The following is a 26875-nucleotide window of genomic DNA, read 5'->3' as shown; positions in this document are numbered from 1 at the left end:
CAGCTCTGGGCAAGGTCCCTTATCCGGCCTATCTATCGAGCCAGCCACACTCTCACGACATCCCCTCCGGTCACCGGACTCCCCGTCATCATTACCGACGTCCCCCAAACACGAAGGCCACGATCGATAGCGACGAGCTTCACGAATAATTACGGCGGCTATCTGACTATGGTCCCTTGATCGGGCACCCGAAACAATGGCTCTATCCACGAGGCCGCAGGCCTATACATGCGCACGATGCCTTCTCCTCTCGAGTGCTAAGCGCACCTTCTCCGCCTCCTCCGCTGCTCGAACCGCCCCGAGACGTTCACAAGACTTCAATTCGGGTTTCACAAGCAGTTATGATCCGACTAGTGATACTGGCCGCGGGCCCATGTTCAACAAGAACAACTTCGGAGTTCCGCAATTCTATCCCCGAGACCTGAAGAAGCGTGTAGACGACTATGTTGTCGGCCAACATCGAGCGAAGAAGACCATCTGCTCCACCATCTTCAACCACTATCAAGGAGTGCGGCGGAGAAGGCACCAGGAACACGAGGAGAAGCTACAGAGAGAAAAGGCCGAGAGGCAACGCTATGCCCGAGATAGAGACATTCTCGAGAGGCGTGACATTCATCCTGTTCAAGGTCAGCGAGGTCGTCAGTCTGCCTTCCAGCGCTTTCCTGCTGATGACGAGTGGCCCCAAGATGAGTTCCCTGGCCATGCTGAATCTACCCAACACTTGGATGAAGGCTATGAGTCGTCCACCAGTTTCGACGGTTCCTATCTTGCCGAGGAACCTGCAACCCCTCCTCCAGTCAAGATTGACAAGAGCAACTTACTGCTCATCGGTCCCACCGGTGTCGGAAAGACATACATACTAGAGTAGGCTTGCCATGGATACCCTTAATGTCTGCCGGGAGTCTAATATGCTACAGAACGTTAAGCAAGAAGCTCAACGTACCGTTCACGATATCCGATTGCAATGGATTCACCCAGGCCGGCTATATCGGACAGGATGTCGAGACATGCGTAGAGAGACTACTGATCGAATCGAATTACGACATCAAGGCTACAGAGCAGGGAATTATCGTACTGGACGAATTTGATAAGCTGGCGAAAAGGGAGAGCATGAATGGCCGCGACGTTGGCGGAGAAGGCGTTCAGCAAGCTTTACTCAAGCTCGTCGAAGGCTCCAAAGTAACAATCAACGTCAAGGACAACCGCTCGTCACGATCAACACCTCCTATTACAACAAATTATACTTCTTCGAGTTCAACGTCAGCCCCTCAATCGACTCCACCTCAGGGCAAGGTCGATCAGTACACAATCGACACGACAAATATTCTGTTCGTCTTTTGTGGTGCTTTCGTTGGTCTTGACAAAGTTATTGTCCGGAGAGTATCGAAGCCATCCATGGGCTTCGGCTCAGAACTGAAAGGAAAACATGGCCTCGCCGGCAATCAGCACGACTTACCGCGCCAATCATTTTCGCATCTGCCACATGTTGACCCCGAGGCACCAGCCTCAGCATACACTCCCTTGGACCTCACGACGCCAGTAGACCTGCAGGCGTTTGGATTCATCCCTGAACTAATTGGTAGAGTGCACAACATCTGTGCACTTAGTCCTTTATCCTTGAATGATCTTTACAGAATTCTGACGGAGCCGCGTAACTCCCTGGTTGCGCAATACACTGCTCTGTTCGAAACATACCCTTCCAAGCTACGCTTCACGCAGAAAGCCTTATATGCAATTGCGGAACGTGCTGCGAAGGCCGAGACCGGGGCTCGAGGCCTCAAGATGGAGATGGAGAGAGTTTTGGCAGAGCCGATTTTCGATGCGCCGATGTCATACGTCTTGATCACCGAAGGTTGCGTCAAGGGCACTGAGAAAGCCGGATACTGGGGCAAGGACGGCCGTTTGGAACTGGAGCGGCGTATGGCTGACGAGGACGCTGAACCTGGATCGCGGCCAGAGGATGTCACCTTTGAGCAGTATCGCGAGGCTGGCCAGAGTGGTGCATAAGGCTGTCGCAGACAATGAGCTTATGTTATACATATTTCCCTTGTTACGGAGTCTTGGAGTTGGCAAGGTGCTTAAGCTGGATTCATAATGCACGGAAATGTAAATACTCATGCATGAACGTTGCTCCTCGTCAGTCGTGAAGTACTTGGTTGTTTTTGAAAAACATTATTGCTGCACCTAATACTCGTGGGAATACGAAAGCCATGATGAATTTAGGTAGGAACATATGGCGAGTGGAGCTATCAGCTATTGTTAGTGATTCAATGCGAATGTCAAGTTGTCGGCGGAGACACCTCGGCTCGGACGGATATGGCGATGTTCGGAGGGGAGGAAGGGAGTCAGGGACTGAAGCGTGCATGCAAGCTGGCACCTGGGGGCGACGGCTCTCGTCACCCGGGGGATCGGGGACACGTAGGCATTGGGAGCCCGCACCGGAGTCCTTTCTCTTCTTCAGTGCCTGGAGAGCCTGGGAAAGGCAACAAGGCCCCAACATTTGCAAGATTCACCCGCAGTCCCCACGCCGAGTGGGATCCTTCAATTCCAGGTTGAAGGGCGAGTCTGGCAGCTTGGAGCCAGGCCAAAAGAAAAAAAGTTTCCCGTCATTTCCTGAGGGCGAAGCTCCCAAGGCGTGCCAGGCTGCGGTGCTCCAATTGAACCCGAGCGTGGACCCGGTGTATCCCGGAGAGAGGAGCTCATCCATATCGAGACTAGCGCAGCGAGGTAATTTTTCCTACTCAGATTCCGGTCACGTGACGCCCCCGAGCAAAGCTCTAACCGACGAAGCGTACATCCCGAGCAAAACTGCTCACTTCCTCCTAAGTCCTCCTCCAACTTTCAACCATCACCTCTCCACTCCCATCCGAAGTCGCCCTTAATCATCTGTGAAGATGTTCAAGAGGTTGGTACCAACTACCTGATCGACTTTTTGAACCATATCGCGTTCAATTGGCCCCAATTGAGCTAACCGGTCCCTCGCAGCGGCATTTCCTCCTTCGCCCGGGCGGCTCGCCCTTCCTTTGCGGCGACCGCTCCTCGCGCCATCAGACCTTCTACCTTCAGATTCCCTGCCTCCAGCAGATTCGCCAGCACTGCCGGTGTCGGTGATGGAAAGATCTACCAGGTGAGTGATGGCCTCGTTCATCCCTTCCGTTGACCCGAGGGCGATGTCGGTTACTGACAACAACAAACCAACAGGTCATTGGTGCCGTCGTCGACGGTTCGTACTATCCGAAGAAAACCCTTCAAAGGGGTTCGACCATCACGAAATCATCAAATACTAACGCGTGGATACAGTCAAGTTCGACACCGCCAAGCTCCCCCCCATTCTGAACGCCCTCGAGACGACAAACAACGACCAGAAGCTGGTTCTTGAGGTCGCGGTACGTACCTTTGGCGGCTGGAAAAATATCCACTGCAAATTAGTAAAAGTCGAGTTTCATCTGACACGTCTGCACAGCAACACTTGGGTGAGAATGTCGTCCGCTGCATTGCCATGGACGGTTCGTATTTCCTCCCCTGAAAAAGTTTTTCGCGCTCGTACTCACAATCCCCCTAGGTACCGAAGGTCTTGTCCGTGGCCGCCCTGCCACCGACACTGGTGCCCCTATCACCATTCCCGTCGGTCCCGCGACTCTTGGCCGTATCATTAACGTCACTGGTGACCCCATTGACGAGCGTGGCCCCATCAAGACCGAGAAGCGCCTTCCCATTCACACCGAGCCCCCTGAGTTCATCGACCAGTCCACCACCGCCGAGGTTCTCGTCACTGGTATCAAGGTCGTCGATCTTCTCGCTCCCTACGCTCGTGGTGGAAAGATTGGTCTCTTCGGCGGTGCCGGTGTCGGCAAGACCGTCTTCATTCAGGAGTTGATCAACAACATCGCCAAGGCCCACGGTGGTTACTCCGTCTTCACTGGTGTCGGTGAGCGTACCCGTGAGGGTAACGATCTGTACCACGAGATGCAGGAGACTTCCGTCATTCAGCTTGATGGCGAGTCCAAGGTCGCCTTGGTGTTCGGTCAGATGAACGAGCCCCCAGGTGCCCGTGCCCGTGTCGCCCTGACTGGTCTTACCATTGCCGAGTACTTCCGTGACGAGGAGGGACAGGATGGTGAGTTGAGAATTCGCTCTTGATAATGAATCGAAATGCTAACAAATCCCCAGTGTTGCTCTTCATTGACAACATTTTCCGTTTCACCCAGGCCGGTTCCGAGGTGTCTGCCCTTCTGGGTCGTATCCCCTCTGCCGTCGGTTACCAGCCCACCCTCGCCATCGACATGGGTGGTATGCAGGAGCGTATTACCACCACCAAGAAGGGTTCCATTACTTCCGTCCAGGCCGTCTACGTCCCTGCTGACGATTTGACTGATCCCGCCCCCGCCACCACCTTCGCTCACTTGGACGCCACCACTGTCTTGTCCCGTGGTATCTCCGAGTTGGGTATCTACCCCGCTGTCGACCCTCTTGACTCCAAGTCTCGTATGCTGGACCCCCGTATTGTCGGCCAGGACCACTACGACACCGCCACCCGCGTCCAGCAGATTCTCCAGGAGTACAAGTCTCTCCAGGATATCATTGCCATTCTTGGTATGGACGAACTTTCTGAGGCTGACAAGCTTACCGTCGAGCGTGCCCGTAAGATCCAGCGTTTCCTGTCCCAGCCCTTCACCGTCGCCCAGGTTTTCACTGGTATCGAGGGTAAGCTGGTCGACCTGAAGGAGACCATTTCCTCCTTCAAGGCCATTCTCTCCGGTGAGGGTGACAACCTTCCCGAGGGTGCCTTCTACATGGTCGGTGACTTCGCCTCGGCCAAGGAGAAGGGTGAGAAGATTCTGGCGGAGTTGGAGAAGAACTAAACGATTCGCGACGAAAATACCAAATGACGTCGAGAGTTGGGGCGTTGAGCCTGTGTATAGAAGAGGAACGATGGAACGGGGAGGTTTCTTAGCTCAATCCAAGTCTCTTTTGTGAGCTGTGTACCAAGAAATCTACTTAATTCCTCTTGTAGTTGAGAGAATCTCCTTATTTCTTCAGCCGTTTTCCCCCCAATGCAAGTGACTCGCCATGCTTCCCGACTAGTGACATGCTCGTGATTCTCCCATTTGGTTTATAACCAATAGCAAGAGTTCCACCCTCAATCCTAGACGTGGACGTCTCATCATATAATTGGCAATATCCCTTGCCCAAAGGTTCTAATCGACGCAACGGCACTATGCCGTCACTTGGCCAACATCTTCTAAAGTAATCACACGGATGCCACCGCCTCGACTTGGAGCAGTGAACCCTCGAGCCGGCATGTCGGGGGAAAGTCACTAACGACATGAAGTCTTTTGCTGTCCAGGCGCCGGCGTGTTGCTCACAATGTGTTGTCCATTTCCTGCTCGCTACAGAGTTCACTTTTCTCACTCGATAGGATTACCAAGCTGCAACGCGCTTCTTCGGCTGGAGCAGCCGTGGCATGAAATAGACAGCTTGAGCTGAGCTGAGCTGTACCCTACGTCGTCTTGGAGACTATTGGCTCGATGAGAGAGGGAGGCATATTACTATTGGTATGAGGAGCTACCCAAACAGAGATCTCTTGTTTGGTCTTCCAGTTTTCTGATACAAAAAGTCGGGGTCGCTTCACCCTCTCGGCTCAGCAGCGCTCTCTCAGCCATTCTTTTCCGTCGAACCGAGGTGGCCAGTTCCTTGTCAACCTGCTCCTGGGAGCCCACCGCGCCTGCGGCTGCTTTGGGGGGTAAAGTAGGGATTTCACACTTTCTTTCATCTGTAGATAGTTCTCTTTAACATCGTCTAGTCTATGGAGTGTATTCCGGTCGGAATGTGCGTAAGATGATGAGCAATGCTACTTGGAGGTGAAAACGTCTTGAATATCTAGATTTTGATAATGATACGTCCTCGCGAACGAAGATGCACAACGCGCGTGTTACTAAACGCGGAGGGTTTCGAAGCCATCGATGGCTCTAGTAGTCCACCCTACTTAGTTGACAATTCCAGTCTTATATTCATAGCCGGGAGAATATAGAGGTTCGGCTTGCATCTCCATGGTGAATAGGCTGTCTTCTGCTAGCGCTCAGTATGGCCTTTCGTGATGTTCATTGACTGTCTTGGAGAATCAGTGAGCCTTTAATATCCAACGTCGTCAAAATACTTGTTAGATACCTGGAGTCCGAACTCGTGATTCTTGTTGTCTATTTTTGTCAAAGTAGGTTCCCAGGTCTAACTTGAAGAGAAGCTCTTGGAGTTAAGACAGACCAGCACTCCAGAGAAGTTGAATGTTGGTGCCGGATTCCTCTGATGTGTCCAAGAAAGAGCAAACCAGCAGCAGGCTTATTGTAAAGGGAGATGGGCATTGGGAGCGAAGTGAGTAAGGTTATAGAAAGACGTCAGCTATGTAAGGTGCTGGACTAATTGAGCTCGTCCTCCTGCGTACACCGGGCGTCCCAAGACCATGGCAGGATCAAGGATTGCTAGATACCGCAGTGCCCGCAATGTCATATTATCATTATCGATAGAGCATTGCACCATACGAGATCAAGTTTCAATGTCTGCCTTGCGGGCGGGAGGGCTTTGAGAGCAGAGAAGCTAAGCAGGTTGAGTTCATTGAGTTACAGATACAACTACGGATGCTGGAGGACGGTAGTCAACTACAGTGAGGTATAAAACAGGGGAAGCTCGACGCATGGAGTAGTGTGCCTCTGCGCCCGACCGTCCCCAATCTGGCAGAGCGGGACTGGCTCGTTGTAAGCGAACGCGGCTGTCCGTCTCCGGTGACAATGACGATAAGAGTGATAATAATGGCCTTATAACTAATCCTTACGCAAGCCTTAACTTCGTTATACAGCCATCTCTTATAGATCGTCAGCTCCGCCTTTGAGCGTATTCGTGAACGGATACCTTATACCTAAAAGTTGAGTAAGCCCTACCTATAGTCGACTCTCGTGCTAACGTATCCGAGAACGGATACGCCGCACCCACTCGGACGAGCTAGATAGAGAAGAATTTCGGGAACAATACCTGGAGAGCAAAAGAATTATCATTAAGCAATTCCTAAATATAGGTATGATAGGTCACCCTGTCATCTCATTGTAACCTAATCGCTCTACCCACTTGAGGCACACCAGCGACAGATTCCAGGCGTGTCCTGTTCTGCCACGTAGCAGTCACGCGTTTCTTTATACCTATTGAGACCCTTTACTGGCGTGGTTGAGCAGATACCGTCGTACCTATTCGAGTGAGACTGATGGAAAGGAGGAAAGCTGCCGTAGTTCACCGTGCCTGCATGAGAAAGATATCCTGGCTCATATTCCCAGACTGAAGGTCCCGCCCTATCTCACTTAGAGTCCAGTTCATGGACATCTCGCAGTTGACGACTTGCTCCGAGGGCCCATTGTCCCTTGTGTGGGATCTCACGTTCGGTCAGTCAGCGTTCGCGTTTTTATACTTTATCGAAAGTCTTATGCTCACGTAATTCTCAATGGTGCGAAGGTGGGCCTTTTCTCTCGTTTCTGTTTCTGTTGATATTGGCGTACTTGGAAAATACTTCGCCATGTACATGCCAGCTTTGTCCGTGAAAAGACTCACGTGCCACAGACCGAGCACAGTTGAGTCTTTGTACATGCAGTTGTTGGTGAAGTGAATGGTTTGCTACTTTGCGTTCACTCATGTTGGCTCAGCTCGAAGTGTACCCTGTGGCGGTTAGCCAGAGATGACAAGAGACACTTGGGAACTGTGGTTTTATTTCCCAGCAAGCTTTGCGTCCCTTTAATGAAGATGGTTAATTGGATAGCCCGCGGCAGCTAGACTTACTTGAAGTGGCCAACTTGCAGTTTGTGATCACATACCCATGGGCTGGAGTTTGTCTTGATCTCTTTCTTGGGGAGCCTTTCAACCTGAAAGAAGAAGAGGAAACACCACAAACTAGATAGTCAAAGGCAGAGTCCGAACCTGATACAGAGGCTCCGGTCGAACACAGAGGGGTTCGTGAGCCTACATTTGCTAGGAGTACTTCCGCCTCTCATTTATCTTATTCCTTTCCGGGATCTATCGAGGCCACACGTTGTCAAGCAGGCTGGTGATTTTGAGGCTAAAGAGTGCTGGACACCCATCAAGCTTTCATATACTCACATACGAAGGCTTCAACAAGATGGGAAAGTAGAAGGAGGAAGTATGTCAAGCCAGATTCATCTCAAATATTAGAAGTAAAGATTTCCACAGAGGGAGATTTCGCTCCGGAAGTTGCACATGCTGGACGTTAAGAAGCGGATGATTTTTGTTACGTTGCTTGTCTCCTTTTAAAGCAAGGTACTCGCAGTAGGTTCCCATTTGCAACCAAGCGTTAAATAATGTAGTTTCCATTTGCACGAGCATATCTTGATATGGCTTGTCGACATAACATTCATCCAACCCCATCATAGCCAGCATGCTGACGCCAGGAGGATAGTCATCCCCCACTTCTCCCACAACGCTCTGTCTACTAGATTTTGCATGGTATAGATATTCAATTCATCCCTTTGCAGTTGAAGGCATGAACGGTGCATCTTTCAGCAACTAAGCCTTGGTTCATGATCATGTATCAACAGCGGCAGTAGAGATGCTGAAGGCATATTATGCACCAAGAGAACCGTGTTCATTAATGCGGCATGCTGCCACTGACTGTCCAACTACTGAAATGTATGGGTATATGTCGCAAGAACAACTTTCCCGTCCCATGCAGTCATGAACTCATGGAACCTCCATATTCAAGCCCCTTTTGTGCCTTCGAGATGCCTATTACCCAAAGGAAAATGTCATCCATATTGAATCTCCTTTCATCATAATCATCATCCTTCGTAAAGAAGCCTGCACAATGACAATGCCTTAACCCTTTATGCGCCGTTGTTACCCCCATTGGCAGAGCCAGTGGAGGCAGTATGGTGATGCCCAAGACCCAGCACTCTTTGAAGGCTCTTCCTAATACCCTTTCCGGTGCCGTCGTCCTGGCCCTCAGGTGCCTTCTCGCCTCTGCCCAAAAAGCCGAAGCTCATCCTACGAGTGGGATTCGGGCCCTGCCCGTCCGTCACTGACTTCTTGCGCCGTCGTACAGCCACAATGCCGGGCTCCGCGGCTGAGGGCTTCGGTGGCCACTCGCCATCCCGCTTCCATCCAACCACACATGCCCGAATCATGTCTGACAAGTTGACGGGACATGATGGTGTCAGCGCGTGGACAATGACCTTCTCGTACAGGGAAATGTATACGGAGGGAGTTATAGATGCGCGCATTGGGTTACCCGGAGGGAGCAGTGGCGCTGGAACAGGAATGAGTGTCTCGACGGGGTATGTCGTTGACGTGGGAGATGCCGTCGACTTTTGAGACTCCTTAGACTTTATCGCGGTGAGTTCCTTGGACGGGTCCTTGGAGAGCTCAGAGCCGTCTGAGACAGCGGCTGAAGCTTCGTTGCTCACCCGCTGTTGCAGGGAATGCGCAGGCGACGCTGGTGAGGCGGGAGCGGGTTGAGGATGGGAGAATGATGTGCGGAAGAAGAGGCGGCGTGGGGACAGAGGTGAGAACGTCTGCGTGGGAGAAACGGGCTTTGTGCGAACGCGCACCGTTCTTGCGCCTGTCCAGGCATTGCGCCTTGCCTCAAAGCAAGCCAACCCTTCATTCCATTCCATCTCCTCGCGCAGGGCTCGCCGTCTCCGCGCACGCTTGTCTGCTATAGACGCCTTGACTGTCGCGCCGATTGCATCGGGGCTGTCGAAACGGAATGGAGAGAGAGACAGGGGAGGATCTTCGTCGGACAGGTCAGATACCCATTCTAGGCGAGGTTTGAAACGCGCCGCGTCTTCTGAGACGGTGCTGTAGACAGACTCAGCGTCGCTGTCTTCCTCTTCTTCGTCGTCGTCGTCGTCTTCTTCGCTGTCTGTTGTGTGGATGGCTTCATCGTTCGAATTCGCCGTAGTTTCGACCTTTGGCTCAGAAGTTTCCTGTTGCGGTTGCTCGGCGGCGTCTTGTTCGGGTGTTGCACTAACATCGGGTGTAGAATCGCCGTTCTGAGGTGGGGGTACGACTGGTGGCCAGACGAATTCCCAATCATTGCGAATCTTGGCGGTCAAGTACTTCTTGACAGCTGCCTTTTGCTTTTCTTTGTCCTTGCTTAGTAAATCAGGATCGTAATCGGGCAAGTCCAAGGCCAGAGGCTGCTGTGACATGGACAGACGGAACTTGGCTAGCGGTGAGCGTGGAGACTTGTACATGTCTGAGAAGAGCATCTTGGAGTTCGAGGAGGAGGAAGGATATGGGTTTGGCTTTGACGAGGGGTTGGCCGACGGCGCAGCTGACGGGGAAGGAGAAGCAGGAGGCATGAGAGGCGAGTCGAGGGACGAGGAACCGGGCGCCGTGTGCTTTATATGAAGGGCAAGTGAAGCTCCGGGCAGGGTTGCCGCGGGCGTAATAGTAGCAGTAGCAGCTAATGCTGGCGGCGTAGCAGCAGCAGCCGCAGCCGTCTCCGTCGCAGTCGCGTGCGGGGTGGGCTGGTGGTGCGGGTGAGGGTGATGGAGCTGGGGCGCGCCGACGTCTGGATCTGGGACCGGGACTGGGACTGGGACTGGGGTGGTGGTCGCGGCCACGGGTGGCCTGATGTTGGTTTCCAAGGGGGCTGGACTGTTAGTTATATCAATCCTGTCATGTATATGGCCTGCACGCTGTTTTGGTTTTGTGCAACACGACACTCATAAGTCATGCAACATGCACCGCATCCAGGGTGCCGTGAACAAAATGAAAACGGGGTAAAGGAAGAAGGAGGAGGAGGAGGGTCGTGTTGGAGTAGCGTGTGCCACTCTTTGGCATCATGTATGAATAGGTAGGTATTGGGGTCAAGTGTCGGCGGGCAAGCCAAGATGGTCCAGACCCTTGCTCTGTCTACCACCTATTCCATTTCTGTCTGTATTGGGGCAATTCGGGGGGAGGCACATGGGAATAGATATAAAAAAAAGGTGGAGGATGGGCAAGTGAAGAAAGGGCCAGGCTACACCAAGCAATCGGACTTGATGCCTTTACTGTGTAGTGCGCGTACCCAGTAGCGCGCGGGTGAAAGAGAAGGTCAAGGAGAGGAGGTAGAAGGTGCCAGGACCACCTCGGTTTAGCGTCCTGTGTCTCATTCACTCACCTTGATCCGACGAAGGAGGAGCGGTGACCCCTTCGCCACGGAGAGCAGAAGCAGTAGCAGCTGCAGTAGCAGTAGTAGAATCAGACGCAGACGCAGACGCAGACGCAGACGCAGATGCAGACGTAAAATGGTGGTGATCTTGTTGGCTGGGCATGGATGTAGCAGTGGATGGCGCCTCGGCGTGCGAAGAAGGTAACGCCATGATATGTGAAAGAAGGGGATCAACCAGCCCAAGTATTCGCACTCCTACTACACGTGTACGAGACGAGGGGGCGTTCCAGGGTCCAACAAGGCATGAAGTTCGTTCGGGCAAGCAAAAAAAAGTCAGAAAAGAAGCGAAAGGCAATTCTGACTCTATTTCTTGCGTCTTACGCTAAGGTAGTTGGGAAAGCACATCCGCCAGGGCCAATTTTCCCCTCCTTCCCAAAGGTTAAGAAAAGGTGGGCAGGGATCCATCATACAGTACGGAGTACATCCACCAAGCAGCATCAGGGAACCAAAGTCCAATGTCACCACTTTAGTTGCACTTGCCCTCGCGTCTGAGTTTGTGCCTGTCAGCGAGTGCCACCTCTATTTAAGATAGGCGTACGGATACCTTCCACGGTATTATCCAATATCGCGAAAAGTCACCTTGAGCTGGCCAGTTTGGCAAGGTGCTTGCCGGCCTGCCTGCCTGGCAATGACGGTACAACATACCTTACGAACTCACTCTGAAGATTGGTTAACCTTGCGCTTTCGATGCTAAGGACCTGGAAAGTGGGGAGACGATGGACAGGACCTTTGGTGTGATTGCCCACGCGACATGGCTCTGCAAAAGTTTGCCCTCCTAGAGTGACATCGCCATCGGCATCGGATCCGAGCTCACCTCTCACCTCACAGAAAGAGGATGCCACTTGGAAAACCTCGTCGGTCAGCTGTTCTAGCCTGGCAAACCTGCCCTGGCTTTTTGCCCCGTCGGTATCGCGTTCTTTTCACTACCTAGCACCTCTACCAACACAGTAGAATCCGAGAAAGAGGGTCCTCCAACTGGAAGCCGTCTCCAAGCTAGGACACTGTCATTGGCTTGGCATGACAAGCCAAAAGGACGGGAGGGTCCTCTACTCCCCCCCAGCAACTTCTGGCGAGCTGCAGCGTGCCCGTGAGTTTGCTTGATTGCTCGATATCTTATGGAGCTTGCCTGCGGCTTGCTGACTTGTCAATCTCCTTGAGTTTGCCAAGCTGGTTCGCTGCTTGATTCTCGCTCATGTCCACCGACCAGTAAGCTCGACCGGTGTTGTGGCCTGTCATATTGTAGGTAGGTCTCAATCAACCCCCCCGTCCCGGCTTCTTGCAGGTCAGATCCGGGGTGTGGTTGGTTTCCTAGACCACGAAAGAAACATGAACACCCCAGACGCGGAGAGCTGCAGTCAACCACCACCACCACCACCTCGTCAGTCAGCCAGTATTGGACCGGTACCAAAGCAATTTACCGAGGTAGGTACTACTGTAGGCTGTGCGGTATACCAGTCACCCAGAGGGATGTAAGCTTGCTGACTGGAAGAAACATAGTTCAACTCCAACCGAGAGAGTGAACACCCCCGGCCGGTGAATCATGACGTTGAATACTTCTAATCCATCAGAATCATTTCAACTGCAGCATTCGACGGTTGAAATCACAAACCCCATATTTTTTTCTTCCCCCAGATCCGCTTCAACGTGCGCGCCGCTTTTTCTTTCGGACATCGCGCCACTCGCACATGTCGGCAATGAGGCTCGGGGGAAGACTATACAAGCAAGCGACGCACTCCGTCTATCGGGCCAAGTAGAGAGGAAATCAAGCTACGGATACCTAAGGTACCCAAGCTTTATCCAAGATCGCTACCTTACTTGGCTTCTATCTGCCTAGCTGACTCGGCGCTTGAAAACACCCTCGTGGGCAACACTCAACGCTCGCCCAAACCTTTGTCCAGAAACTTCGCTACAGATGTATCCATCGCTACTCCGTACCTTTGCGGAGAAGTAGCTGCCAATTGCTCGAATCCTTTCAGGCAAGGTCTGAGGCGGGGGAGAGACACCACATGACTGACGCCTTCTCGCTCTGTGCAAGGATCTCCCACCAATCTGATTATATAAGCCAGCGACTGCTCCACGGGGATGCTCCGTAGCGTGGTAAGGATCGTCGCTTGTCGCATCACCCCACAGCCGAACCGCTCATGTGTCGAGCGCTGGATTGACGACAGACCGGACGGCCAGCTCCGAAGCCTAGGGGTCTTGTGTATTCCGTGATTTGCAATCAGTGAGCTGATGTCTTCACAAACTTCCCCATGTCGCATGCTTTTGGAAATAAGGCTGAAGCAATGGAGTGCGGGTCATGTACTCTGTATGCCCTTGCAAGTAAAAAGTCTAGATCCGTTACTTTGTTTTAGGCTACTCCCGATTATGTGTACTGTGAAATGATGCCAATTTTCGCCTAGCGCCGCCCCCTCTCCCCCAAACGACACCCTTTGACAGTGGAGGTAAGCTCCCATCTGCATTCCAGGTGTCTCGTAACTCGAATACAGCTTGTGATATCCCTCGAAGAATAACAGCCAAGCCTCAAGAAAGGGGTTCAACGCATCCATGTCTTTCTATGCGACTTCCTCAACCATCTTGCCAGATTTCAGACCTGGAGGTCCAAACACCTTGCCAGTCGGTCCTCCGATAATCTCCTCAGGAACAGCAACGATGCTGCCCTTCTTGGAGTTGACCCAGCGGACAAAGGCGACATCCGGCTTCGATGAGCCGCCGCCGGGCGTGTCCTCGCCATTGGCTCCCTTGCCCTTGGTCTTGGGCGCCTGTTTCTTCAAAAGCTTGTTGATGGTTTCCATCTATTGTTTGGCAGTTAGCATGCGCCTGCAAATGGCCCAGTCATCCGCAAACAATGATAATACTTGCCTTGACTTCTTCGTTGCGCTTGTCAGACAGGTTGCGTCGTCGACGTGCCATTTCTGCCCTTCTCATAGATAATTCTTCAGCAGTGAAGACCTTCTTTGCTTGGACCTCTGTTGTAATTCCATGTCAGTGTTCTGCTTTTCGTAAGGATGCCTCGCAAAACAGCGCATTCTTACCGTCTGAGAGTTTCATATACTGCTGAGGCTCGTCCTCGAAGCGAGCCCGCTGTCTCCTCGTCATCTTGGTCAAATCGGGTGTGCCCTCACGACTGCCCAGATCGCTGTCGAGCTCGCCTTCGGCATCCACTCCCACAGTCTCGTCTGCGACTTCAATCTCCTCTTCCTCCTCGCCCTCGGCGTCTTCTTCCTCGCCTTCGGCATCTTCCTCTTCGCCTTCGGCATCCTCTTCTTCGTCTTCCTCGTCATCGTCGTCCTCATCATCGTCATCGCCGGCGCCTCCAACATCGATGCTCATGTTCATCGTGTTCTCAGGGTCACTGACTTCAATCTCGCTGAGCTCCTCCTCGTCATCGTCATCGTCCTCAATCACCCTCGCCGCTGCTGGTCGTCGAGGAGTAACCTTTCCAGCCTTGGGCAAGGAGATCTTGATGGTGGGGGCCGCAGGGGTGTCCATGTCGATGTCGCCATCGGCATCTTCCTCCTCGCCCTCGGCGTCGACTTCCATGTCGTCGTCATCGCCATCTGCGTCAGGCTCCTCCATTTCCTCGTCTTCGTCTTCCTCCTCCTCGTCGCTGTCGGATTCTACAACGTAGCTCTTCTTTGGGCCACGGTTGCGTCTGCCGGCAACGACCTCGCTGTTGACCGAAATGCTGTTTCCCGTCGAGTTCCGCCCCCTGCTGGTGGCCTCGCGAAGCTTGTTCGCGGGTACCTTGACAGTGAGGTTCAGGTGCTCACTTCCTGGTGACGAGGGCGGGCCGCGGGACACGCCCGAGGTCCGGCCATCTGAGCGGCGAGCACGGGTAGACATGCTGCTTGTTCGCTCGCTATCGGCCCAGTCAGTAATTTGTTCTTGCGCCTTCTTGGCCGCCGAGCGGCGCGGTCGCGAAGCCATGTCTGGAAATATGCGTATATGCGAAGGCTGATCTGTCTCGTGGGTTGTCTTGGCAGAAGAACAATGACGCGCGAAGGGGGTTTACGCCACGTATGAGCGGTTTATGTACGGAATGAAGATGGGATATCTCGGGGTGAAAATGTTTAGGGTGGTTTCGGGATGATGGTGGGGGAGTTTTTATCCAAGATTGGACGCGGGAGGTTGAATTAAGGTAAGCTCGGGGGGCCGGTCCAGACAAGGAAGGGGAAGGGGAAAGGCGAGGTGGCACTGCTGCTAGGGAATCTGATCCCTTGATACGGGAGATGAGGTAAGGCAGTCAATGTAGTTGGCCGAGATGCAACTTTAGCCCAGGTAGGTTTCAACGCCTCCTTTTCTTAATGAATCGCACACGCACGCGCGGGGCGCCTTTTTCGGTTTCTTCTTAAACCACCCGGGGACTCTCGAGTCTCGACACGGCCACTTTCCCAACAAGAACTATGTCGTGGAACCAAATCGGATTCGAGGAGTGTGCACAACCCCGGCCGATAGAGTCTCTCTTTCTTCTCGAGATGTTGGTTTGCGTATTGATGTCGTTGCCGCTTGCCTCACTTGACTTGGCACAGCAATCCGGCGATGTTGATATAGTGATTTGAAGGAGGAGAGACAAGTACGAGGTGAAGTTTGATGGAGGTGCAGCGTGGAGATGTGACGGAGTGACAAGGAAAAAGCTAAACGGAAGAGGTCGCATCTGCGATGGGATTTTGAGCTTACCGATTGATTGATACCTTACGGAGGATAGACGACGCTTAGCCGCAGCAAGCAAGATGGGCGCGCGCAAACAGGCGGACGGCAAGTGGGATGGATAATCGCCTTTTTGGTGGCCTATCGCCCTCACAACTGGATACCAGGCACAGAACAACCTTGCTGGGACGGTTTTGGTGGCTGTGGCCAAGCCAAGCCGCAGAAGGCAGAAAAAAAAAGCGAACCCCCTGGAAAATGGGAACTGAGACTTTTGGGATCGATTGGATCTTGTCGCCTCCTGCGCGCGTGCTGCAGCTGTCGCTTCTTCTCTTTTCTTTGCTCTCCTGCGTTTCTCTCGTGTGACGCTTGGTTTCTCAACCCCTGGCGCGTGAGCTTTCGTTCCTGTCCCCCTTTACTTAGCGAGTCCACTCCCCAATTGTCTCCTGCTCATCTGGTACACAGCGACATGAGCAATTGGCCCGGTGCGAGCTTACCTTAATCCCTGGTTGCGCGGCGAGGTATGTCGGTGAAGGATGGCCCAGTTGAAGAGACGGTTGGAGATCGTCGGTGACCACGCGGCAGAGCGAATCGGATGATCCCGATTGAGAGGCTTTATTGGCTTGAAACAGGAGTAAACTCGGTACAGAGTACACCTCGAGGGTGGTTTTCGAGGCGGGCGAGAGATGGATAACGATTGCTATAGTTGAGACGGATTCTCAATGAGCATTGCTTGTGCTGGTCCGGTTCCTACTCACCTTGAGTTCAGCCTTTCACTAGAGCACTGAAGTCCGCTGAAGCGCGCCGGATGTCGAAAACGGAAGCCCCGTTTTGGGGGTGGTCGCCATGGGCACCGTGCATTGAGCCCAGCACCGTGTAGAACTGAAGGGCCTCTAGGTCAGCGAATGGCCGTTACGTGCTGGAACAGTGACCCCCGTAAAGAACGTCCAGCCTCTTCCGTTTCCCGCTTCCCCAGCCGAGGCATGTGGTCATAGGTGCCGAACCGCCGACCCCATCAACAACCCGCCCTCCGGACCAGCGCCCGGCTCATTCGCGATTCGACATTGCGCCAATCTCGACAGCTCTCACAGACACAACGTTCCAAACTTTCTCCTGCAACAGGGCGCAATCTCTTTTCACTAACCATGAGCGACTCCGACGACAGCGGTAGCACGCCCGGCATCCCGTCATGGCAGCGCGGCCAAAAGAAAGAACCCGAACTCGAGCCGGAGACCACCATCTCACAAGATGCGAAGCAGGACGATGTCTCCTCCCGCGAAGACAGCCTCGAAGTCGCCCGCAAGTTCCTGCAGGATGATGAGATCAAGGATGCGCCGAGGGAAGCAAAGGAGTCGTTCCTTAAGACCAAAGGCATCTCGCCAGAGGATATAGAGCAGTTGTTGGGTAGCTCGGCATCTGAGCCGGCGCAAGACGTATGCTTCCCAGCTTCGCTTTTGCCTCGTTTCGCGGATTTCTCATGACTGACAACACGAATTGCAGACCACTCAAACAGAACAGTTACCGCCAAGCTCAAGTCAAGTAACAACAGCATCACCAGCACTAGCACACACAACACCATCACAGACACCTTCACCCTCACCCTCACCCTCACCATCACCACCGCAAAACGAAATCTCCTTCCCCCGCCAAACAGACCAACCTCCCGTGGTAACCTACCCCGAATTCCTCACAAAACCGGCCCGCCCCCCGCCGCTCGTCACCGCAAACGGCATCCTCAACACCCTCTACGCCTTCGCCGGCATCTCCACCCTCCTCTACGGCACGAGCAAGTACCTCGTCCAGCCCATGGTCGAGAACCTCACCGAAGCCCGCTACGACCTCCACGAGACAACCTCCCAGAACCTCGCAAAGATAATCGAGAAGCTCGAGGGCACCGTCTCCGAAATCCCCGCTCCCAAGAAGTCTGCCGCGGCAGGAGCAGCAGATGGCGCAAACAAGGACGCAGCAGACGACGACGCGAGCAGCGCCGACGACCCGACCGAAATGTTCCACCGCGACATCGGCACGCAGACCTCGATCCCTTCCACGCCCTCCCTGGCAACATGGGGGGAGAACAAGGGCAGCAACAGCGACAAGGACAAGTCCGCGACGGACAGACAGGCCGACAAGCTGACGTGGTTCAAGAACCAGGCCGCCTGGCTCAAGACCACGGTCGTCGCCGACGCCGACGACGTGGCGGACCTCAAGTCCAAGATGGACGTGCTCAAGGACGACCTCGTGCAGCTGGCGTACCCGAGCCCGTCCGACTACGCCGGGAGCAGCTACTCGCTGTACGGCGGCCCGCGCAAGAACGAGCCCGAGGACGAGATCAAGAAGGCGAGAGATAATATTCGGAGGGTCAAGGGGGTGTTGCTCAGCACGAGGAACTTCCCTGCTTCCGCGAGGTGATTTATCCTTGCCTTGGTGGATAAATGTACCTTTTTGTCAAAGATGCGTTTGGGACACTGGACCGGGGCGGGGTTGGTTATTTATGAGGATACGGAAATCTGTATCATATCAGTGAAAGGCTAATAATGGAACTGAGCGACTTTATCTACTATTGCTGGACACGTTTGGCGCTGGAAATTGGTCAATATGGCGGGCGGTGTATGCTGTCAGCACGCTTATACCTGAAGGAAGCGAAAACAGCTTCACATGCCTACTTCGCTCGCAGCATACATATAGTGACCAAGTCAAGTTGTCATCTTCAGAAAGGGGTTGTGATTTTTTCAGTCCCCTATCTCATCCATGCCATACGCTTTCTTGATATCTAACGTATCCATCCCGTATCATGCCTGCTAGAATGCAATAATCACATACAGTCCCTCAGGTCCGGAGTTGCTTTGCCTCTGGTATCTGGTCATGATACCCCGAAATGCGACCCCTCTGATTCGCCATCGTACGGCTGAAACCGCCCGCACGAGACTACTCCTTTTCTTCCGATTTTCTTTTCACTTTTTGCCGCTCTCTTGCGACTCGGCCTTGCTCTTCTCAGTTGGCAACCTGAGGACTTCAAATACCCGCTGCCAAGTAGCAACGTTGAGGTGCTCGAAATGCCGGTTCTCGGCAACCTGCTGCTGGTACCACTCGGTGGTCGGTCTGAACGTGTAAGGCCACGCGGGACGAGGATTCTGTCTGTCGATATTCATCACCCAGGTGTAGAACAAATTCTCACATCTGCTCTGTCCTGTCGGATTCATGGCTCTGGGCGGGTAAAAGATGATCTTGCTCTCGCCGCCCTGATTTCGATGACCGCCAATCATATCAATATCCATTGAAGAGTCTGTGGCATGAAGCCCGTGCCCAATGGGCGCGTCGCCGGGACAAATCTTGCGGAAACCCCTGCGCAGTAATAAAGTATCAACCGCTGGAAGATATTGCTTGCAGTCCGACATCATCACGTCCAAGTTATGGAACGTGACGTCGACTGGCAAGGTATACTCCGAAGGCTCTGTTTCGAACCCACCATACCAGACCTCTAGCAGAGGAAGGCCCCGATGTTTGTCTTCAGATCGCTCCCGTACCATCTGTATAAGGTGCTGCTGTGCCTGCAAGAGTTGAGACTCGTAGACCTCGTTCGCTGTGGAACATCGATCCTTGGCCGCGGTGTCCCAAATAAAAAGCTCGGTTCCTTTCCAAGCCGCATAAGGCTCACGAACCCGCCAAATCGCAAGCCAGGGATGGCGCGGTGGTGGTTTGCTTGGATGATCATCTTCAGGAGTGTAAAAAACCGCGAAGTAGGTATTGAATGTCGGCGGCAGATGATAGGGTGCTGAAGGTTGCTTGAAACGCTCCTGGTAGGATGAGAAGAACGGCCAGGGCCACTCCATCCACTTGTCGAATGTTGAAAAGTCGCGATGGAAGTCTCCATAAGAGTCAGCTGTATTAGCAATGTCTTCGTAATAGGAGACAGCAAAGCCAAAGAGCTTCCCAAATGGACACAATTTAGGACGTTCGTTGCGAGTAGCGATTGCCTTCAACTTGCTCAGGAAGTGGTGGCCAGACAAGCCTCCAAGAAGCTTGCTACCTCCACTTTGTGGTCCAAGATTATTGTCGGAACCTGACATGTTCTGACGCGGGCCAGGAACATCGGGATTTGGTTCGGCTCCTCGATCGCGCCCAACCCCAGGCGGATATATGGGAATGTCGCCGTCCTTGATCAGATGGCTATTGTCGGAAGTGCCATCTGTTCCTAGAACGTGGAACTTGCGGAACTGGTCGAAACGAGTTTGGGACCAACAGCCGAACCAATTCACCAAGCTTTGCTCGTCGTTGGCATCAATAGATCCATCAGCAAAGACAATGGCCTCGACCTGCTCATCCGGCACAATGCTTGTGTCTATGACCGATTGGAGGCCTTCCACTATCGCCCATGTCTCGAATCGAGCTGTGCAATCTTCTTTGCTTAATCCTGCAATTCGTGCTATATCCTCGCGCTTCGACGTTGACCACTGGCGTGTTAGGTCACCATCTGCCATCAAGTCGTCTCGGCGGGCGGATCGCTCATGCGCAAGATCCCGCAAATACTCCCGTAAGCTCGCCGCCGCTACGATCTTTTGGTTATTACTAGGCTTTTGATAGGTCCTATTGTACCACTGAAAGAGTTGGAAGGCACGGCGTGGTTCAGAGACCAGAAAACTTGGCGTAACTAAAATTGCGTTACCGTGGGGGAAAAATCTCGTCAACTCGAATGTGCCCAGCTTTGGCATCTCGTTGTGCATAGACCGAATAGATGGGTACGCGGGAGACAGCTGGAGTGACTCCCCAATGCACCAAAAGACGTAAGTTGCACTGCTCTTATGCAAAAGCAGCTTGAGCAAACCAGGGAACTGTCGGAGCGAATCGGCGGCTGCCTCGTGAACAATGATTACTCCTTGCGTAACAATCTTCGGGTTGGTAAAGGCGGCCCAGTCGCCACCCGTTTTAGTAGAGAATATCCTACATTCGGGATTCTCTGAGCGAAGCCACTCGCTCATAGCCTCGAGTAACAGCACCCTAGATGGAGGAAACGCCAGGTAGAAATTGTGGCGTACATTTCGAATGCCGGGGGGCAGAATCATATGGTAGTCGAGGCGTAAGAGATCGCGGAAGATGGCAATTCGCGAAGCTATCTTTGAAGCGTTGATCTGTCTGATTGGTAAAGGCTTCTTAACAGCCGGCTGGGGCTTGAAGATGACATATTTCAGATAGACGTTTGCCGGGCTGTTGGCTTCGACTTCAGGCATTGTTTGCTTCCAATCTTCACACCCAGCTGGGTAAATGACAATGAGAAAGTCTTCATAGAAGCATGCAACCCCAAACGCCCCTGATCGGAGCCGTTCTGCTGCTCTCTCCACAGCAACTTGATCGTTGTTTGACTTGGGCCTGACGCTTCCATTTGCGAGTACCCTTTCAATAACAATTGCCCTTTGAGAGGCAAAAGTTCTGGCTGTGAAATTTCTGGCGAAATGCAGCAGTCTCTCGTCAACAAATTGAGAATGCCAAGCGTCAGAGTCGGCTCTAACATTATCAAATGTCATTTCAATGTCCTTGCTTCCCGGAGGACCTAAAACGACAGTTTTGTCGTGGTTTTGGCCTGTGCTTCTCGACTTGTAGTCTGTTATTGATAACTTGCGAAGGATAGAATGAGGCTTAGCAGGCGGTTGAGTAGACTGTGACGGATCTGAAGGCATCGGGGGCGACTTGAGTCTTTTTGGCCGAGCAGTCGGGTAGTCCACGTCCATCTCTTCTGGCTCATCGGCAAGCGGAACGTCTGCAAACTGAACGGACTTCCTTTTCTTGGTCGTTGGCTGAATAGTCTGGGGCTGACCGAGATTTTGAGGGTGCGACACCCCCGCCCTCTCCGACGCTGTCATACTGGACTCACTGGCTGACCTCGTCGAGAGATCATCGACTGAACGCTTCAGTACAGACCGAGGGATGCTAGCGGTGGTATTGGTGCTCGGATTGATGTTTGTACCGGTAGTGGTTCCAGGAGGCGGCCCGCGGCTGATGCTGAATAGCTTCGTTGGGACTGCCGCGGGAGCCATGTCCGCTTTCTCACGACCTTGTAACTCAGCTTTTCTCTTGAGTCGGTGATTTGAGAAAAGACGAGCATCCTTGTTAGGATCGGCCACGTTCTGTACGAGTTGACGGCGCTGCTTTGATTGCTTGCCGGCCGCGAAGACATTGATGCCCGTTCCGGTGTTCTGTGATCTAACCATTGTCCTAGAGCTCACAGCAGTCTTTTTGGCCCTGTGAGTGGTCCGCGCAGTTGCTGTCGCGCTATTCGGCAACCGGCTGGTTGTCGCATTGTTGACCACCCTGCCCGGCAGAGGCTTCTTCTTTGCTGTTCCTTGATATTCAGTCGCCGCTGCCAGCGCCGAAGGTGGCTGTGAGCGTGGCTGAGGGCTAGAGCTGGATTGTGCCTTTCTTGTTGGTGATTTTGATTTCTCTGTCGCTGAAGCCCGTTTCTGAAGGATTGGTTCCTTTGCGACCTCCTGCTTAGGGGCGATCTTGGAGGGTTGAGTATCAGAATAAAACGCATCTTCGTTTCGCTCCACAGCCTTTGGAGGGGGGAATACGGCGTTGTAATCATCCTCCCCAACGTCTTCGTCGCTGAGATAATAATCCGCTTTGGTTTCGCCCTCCCATAGTCTAGGCTGGATACCTCGTTTTTTCCGTTCAACGTTGCGCTGGTGATGCCGCTGGTATTTGTCCTCTTGACGCTTGACCACGCTTTCTTGCCAGGCGACAATGTCGAACGGCTTCTCCTCCCCACAAGCTTGCTTTGCTTGAGTGTCTTTCCATTCCCCAAGTAGCTCATCCGTCACGTTTTCTTCGGGCTCCCATGTGGCCTCTTCGATGGGGTAACCAGTCCACTCTACCAGAAATTTGTCTCTCCCACCTTCGCGACACTGAGCGCGGATACCCTCTACCAGCCATTCCTCATCAGAATCGTGTTCGGACGCGAGGGTGGAGCTGATGGAGATGTTGTCATCGTCAGGTTGCTTATCATCGGCGACGAAAAGCCCGGAAGCATCCATGGCACGCTTATACTCTGGAAAGCATATCCAGAATGCACGCGTGAAGGAATACGCTGTGGTCGTATGTGTGAACTGTTGCCACAGGTTTTCGACGCACCAAAGGTCGATACACTCAGATGACGATGTGACTCTTGATACGCGAGGTAGCAGGCCTCAGTGAATGCAACCGCACGTTGTGTGTGAGCTTGAAGAAGAACCTCTAATACTCGAAGCGCAGAGCTGATCAGGCGAGGACCGAAATTGGTTGATGAGGCAAAGAGGATGGAGCTCTTGTTCATGAACTTTAATGTAGTTATGCGCACTGATCAAAGGTAAGCGATGAGGTTATTCGGGCAAGGTAATGAGGACTAACCGGCGGGACAGAATGCGTCCCTACTCGTCAGGTACCAAAGGGCAATCAATACATTGAAAATTGAGAGGGGCGGGAGATGTGGAATTTTGTACAGAGTAAAACCAGGTATTTATGGGATTGCTGGCGTGAAATTGGGCGCGAAAAGTAACGATTCAATATCGAGGATGCACCGGAGCGGTGGGAGAGCGTTTACATGCATGTCAGGGCGCCATGGAACAGTGTCCGTGCAGCATTTCAGGGAAGGTTCCACGGCCCACGGTGCCTTCAGTGTTCACAGGCCTGCTACCATGGAAGAAGGTAAGGAAGGTACGGGTACCTTATTCTAATTGGACCTGCCTTTCCAACGATAGCGGAAGGCAGCGGGTAACATCTTGGCGTGCAGAGAGCAGTGTCCTGCAAGCACTCGGATAAGAAGCAACTTTCCACCGACGACCTCTTGAACGTTACTGAACGTACGAGATGGCACATCTACGTAAGGCAGTTACTCAAGGGACCTGATCAGATCCTTTTCAGAGAGTCGGCACTTGTAAAGAAAACTTTCTACGGATACTCTGATCAACTAGGGAGTTGGTTGGATACGGTAAGTGTGCACACGCAGACAGGAGCTTCCTTTGCCTGTGTTGACGATCTAAAAATGATGACCTCAACTGGCAAGGAAATTGTTCAAAACCTAGGTACACCTCACTGAATCTCGACAAATTGTAGAATCTGCCTGTGATTACGGACCTCAGCGGTAAACAAAGCTCAGCTTACCTTATGGAAGGCTCAATCTGGAAGTTTGTGTCATGCATGTGGCGTTGAAGATTGAGTGCTGTTGCTTGGGGGCAGTGCGTGTAAATGGACTACGTCAGCTTCTTTGGTACTTCAGTAGAGATCAAGCTGTGTGTGACACTCAGGGCACATGGCGAGCTGGGTCAGAAGAAGCGACCTGAGCCATGCTGAGGTTGTCCTCTCTGAACACCGCAGCCTGGGCACACGTGATGCTTGAGGTGAAACGCGACACTTCCGGCTACCGACGGCGGGATCCCGTTCTGGATCCTCGCACACTGCAGTCAACTGCAGACCTCTCCATGTCCTGTCAATCTTCGAGGCAAAGAAGGGAGACGCCGATGTGACGAACGTGGTTGGTGCATGCCCGGCGGTGGTGTGGCTCAGCGGGTTCAGCACATCCGGGAACGTGGAGCATATCTCCCCCTTCGACTTTGATGTGCCCGGGCAGGGAATGGGTAGCTATTGAAATCATGGAAGCAAAGGCATTGATCAATCTTTGGTACTTTCCTGGCCAGCGTGTCGTCTATCTATCTGCATTCTTCCCAAAGTACGTCTTTGACCTTTTTGCATACTATGGATGTTCCAGTTACTTGACAACCCCACCAGTTGAATGATCTGGCGGCAGGGAGATGCCGAATTGCTGGTTTCTAAAAACACCACGAATGGCTTTCTGATTCCAACTGTACCTTGAAAAACAAACACCCCCCTTTTCTTTCACAGAAATAAACATATCTATCACTCCTCTTTTTAATATGTTTACCTCTTGCTCGTCTACTCAATAGTGCAAAAAGCACGGTAGTCTCTCATGCGTATCAAACGCTAGCAGAGCTCTGAGGTATATCATTAACTTGCACCACGAGCCAAAGTACCTTGGCTGTCGAGGTACTTCCTGTACCTGGATACTCCCAATCTTCCAGCACCCAGGACCCGACAAGCCCCCTTTGCAGCTGGCTTGCGACGGAATACAACCCCCAGTAGTACCCTTACCTCACTTAGGTACGCCCGACTTCCCCTTTCCCAGTGGCTGTTTGCTCTCTGGGTACCTTACCTAAAGTGCCTACCTCCCTCCAGGCAAAGCGAGTTTCTGTGGCCTAGAACTGCCCGGGTGCCGACACCACCACCTCACCTCAATCTTTGCTGCCTCACCCACCACCCTATGCTGCCTTGACCTGCACTGTCCACCACCTCTCTCAGTCTGGTTCAGTTCCAGACCCTTACACCTTGCCTCGCCTCAACTCAACTGCTTTATCTCTCGGGGCCGCGCACCACCTCCATCGAGCCGCAGTATCCTCGCTTCGCAACACCAACGAACCTACAACTTCCTAGACACCTGTCCATCGCATTTGCAACACAATCCGACATCATGGCCAACGACGAATATGACGTGAGTCCTTCCATCTCCCATCTTCCAGACCCCTTGACCCTACTGCCGCCCCTCTCCCTCTCCCTCTCCAACTGCTCTCCCAAGCCTCCCCCTCCTTGCGCTAACTCGAAGCCTCCGACAGTTCCTCTTCAAAGGTGCGCCAACGACCGATCCGACCTGGCGACGTTATCGCATAGTGGCCACAGGGCTTCTGTGAGGGCCAGCTGACATTTTCATCTTCTAGTGGTGTTGATCGGAGACTCGGGCGTCGGAAAGTCCAACCTTCTCAGTCGATTCACCCGCAATGAGTTCAACCTGGACTCCAAGTCGACAATTGGTGTCGAGTTCGCCACTAGATCCATTCAAGTCGACTCCAAGACGATCAAGGCACAGATTTGGGATACCGCCGGCCAGGAACGCTACCGTGCCATCACTTCGGCCTACTACAGAGGAGCTGTCGGTGCCCTCCTCGTCTACGACATCAGCAAACACCAGACATACGAGAACGTCACCCGGTGGTTGAAGGAACTGCGAGACCATGCCGATGCCAACATCGTCATCATGCTTGTCGGAAACAAGAGCGATTTGCGCCACCTGCGAGCAGTGCCTACAGAGGAGGCAAAGGCTTTCGCCAGTACGTTGCGGTGAAGGCGTCAGGGGGAAGTGCCGTAGACCCTGAGTTCGCTAACCGGTGCTCTAGGCGAGAACCACCTCTCATTCATTGAGACGTCTGCCCTCGATGCCAGCAACGTCGAGCTTGCATTCCAGAACATCTTGACCGGTGCGTCTACTCCCGTGTTTTGCAACTCGCATACATAATCAGGGGTATCTGGTGACAGTCAAGTGCTAACGTGATCCGTCTCGCTCGCAGAGATCTACCGCATCGTATCCAGCAAGGCCCTCGACTCGGGCGACGGACCCCAAGCCTCGATCGGAGCCGGCGCCGGCATTTCGCTCAGCACACCTGCGGACAACAGTGCAGAGAAGAGCGGCAAGTGCTGTTAAGCGAATCTTCTTCTGCGAAACTGTTTCACGGCCTTTTGGGAGGGCTGCTACGGTCGATATCATGGCATGTCACACACATGCCCCGGAATCTGTACGCCACTTGGTCAAGGAGGGGCTGCTGCATCGAGGAATGACTAGGAATCCAATGAGTCTTTTTTATGATTTCCGAAGGGACGGAGTATAGTCTCGGCCTTTCTTTTGTTCTCCTTTATACGGCTCAGTGCGGCTTGTCTGGGATTTGACGTTTCTGACGATCGCTCTGACATGCTTACGTAGTTGAATGAATCCATCTTAATGCCTTGAGGGAGCGTCTTCTAGGTGGAATTTGGTGATGTGCGAAGCATTTTGTGGCTGCTCCATCCAACGACCTGTCCTCGCCATATAACATGCACACCGCAGACAAGATACCCCTTAGTGAGGATGTCCGTAATGTGCGATGGTACCTCGAATAAACGGGTCGCATCTTTGGCCGCCTTCAACCTGATCAGGAAGTGTTCGTGAGTCCT

General features: G+C 52.9%; 8 protein-coding genes across 8 annotated transcripts; 4 read left to right on the top strand and 4 right to left on the bottom strand.

Moving 5' to 3' along the window:
- Positions 1 to 196: 196 nt before the first annotated feature.
- Positions 197 to 2007, top strand: CCOS01_14132 (ATP-dependent Clp protease; the record flags this gene model as incomplete). Its single annotated transcript, XM_060462276.1, has 2 exons — positions 197 to 864; positions 918 to 2007. The coding sequence occupies 2 exons, from the start codon at positions 197 to 199 to the stop codon at positions 2005 to 2007; spliced, it is 1758 nt and encodes a 585-aa protein (XP_060307372.1).
- Positions 2008 to 2137: 130 nt separating this feature from the next.
- CCOS01_14131 (uncharacterized protein) lies at positions 2138 to 2600 on the bottom strand (the record flags this gene model as incomplete). The annotated part of the gene is made up of 2 exons (XM_060462275.1): positions 2138 to 2446; positions 2499 to 2600. Coding segments are annotated over 2 exons (411 nt in total), but the record flags the coding sequence as incomplete, so codon positions are not given.
- Positions 2601 to 2894: 294 nt separating this feature from the next.
- On the top strand, positions 2895 to 4862 carry CCOS01_14130 (ATP synthase F1; the record flags this gene model as incomplete). Its single annotated transcript, XM_060462274.1, has 7 exons — positions 2895 to 2905; positions 2986 to 3127; positions 3202 to 3223; positions 3301 to 3386; positions 3464 to 3506; positions 3563 to 4117; positions 4171 to 4862. The coding sequence occupies 7 exons, from the start codon at positions 2895 to 2897 to the stop codon at positions 4860 to 4862; spliced, it is 1551 nt and encodes a 516-aa protein (XP_060307370.1).
- A 4011-nt stretch (positions 4863 to 8873) lies between these two features.
- On the bottom strand, positions 8874 to 11357 carry CCOS01_14129 (uncharacterized protein; the record flags this gene model as incomplete). Its single annotated transcript, XM_060462273.1, has 2 exons — positions 8874 to 10645; positions 11156 to 11357. 2 exons carry the CDS (start codon positions 11355 to 11357, stop codon positions 8874 to 8876), a joined length of 1974 nt encoding a protein of 657 aa, XP_060307369.1.
- Positions 11358 to 13761: 2404 nt separating this feature from the next.
- Positions 13762 to 15136, bottom strand: CCOS01_14128 (uncharacterized protein; the record flags this gene model as incomplete). The annotated part of the gene is made up of 3 exons (XM_060462272.1): positions 13762 to 14001; positions 14054 to 14175; positions 14242 to 15136. 3 exons carry the CDS (start codon positions 15134 to 15136, stop codon positions 13762 to 13764), a joined length of 1257 nt encoding a protein of 418 aa, XP_060307368.1.
- Positions 15137 to 16998: 1862 nt separating this feature from the next.
- CCOS01_14127 (uncharacterized protein) lies at positions 16999 to 18262 on the top strand (the record flags this gene model as incomplete). Its single annotated transcript, XM_060462271.1, has 2 exons — positions 16999 to 17286; positions 17354 to 18262. 2 exons carry the CDS (start codon positions 16999 to 17001, stop codon positions 18260 to 18262), a joined length of 1197 nt encoding a protein of 398 aa, XP_060307367.1.
- A 542-nt stretch (positions 18263 to 18804) lies between these two features.
- Positions 18805 to 23156, bottom strand: CCOS01_14126 (chromo domain-containing protein; the record flags this gene model as incomplete). The annotated part of the gene is made up of 2 exons (XM_060462270.1): positions 18805 to 22892; positions 22952 to 23156. The coding sequence occupies 2 exons, from the start codon at positions 23154 to 23156 to the stop codon at positions 18805 to 18807; spliced, it is 4293 nt and encodes a 1430-aa protein (XP_060307366.1).
- Positions 23157 to 25364: 2208 nt separating this feature from the next.
- Positions 25365 to 26369, top strand: CCOS01_14125 (Ras family protein; the record flags this gene model as incomplete). The annotated part of the gene is made up of 5 exons (XM_060462269.1): positions 25365 to 25385; positions 25507 to 25519; positions 25609 to 25998; positions 26065 to 26145; positions 26236 to 26369. 5 exons carry the CDS (start codon positions 25365 to 25367, stop codon positions 26367 to 26369), a joined length of 639 nt encoding a protein of 212 aa, XP_060307365.1.
- Between the last annotated feature and the right edge of the window lie 506 nt (positions 26370 to 26875).

Source organism: Colletotrichum costaricense (assembly GCF_030867565.1).
Source record: "Colletotrichum costaricense strain IMI 309622 chromosome Unknown Scaffold_19.1, whole genome shotgun sequence".
In the NCBI taxonomy this organism is placed as follows: domain Eukaryota; kingdom Fungi; phylum Ascomycota; class Sordariomycetes; order Glomerellales; family Glomerellaceae; genus Colletotrichum; species Colletotrichum costaricense.
The sequence above is the reverse complement of the archived record's forward strand: the minus strand, read 5'-3'. Positions and strand labels throughout refer to the sequence as shown.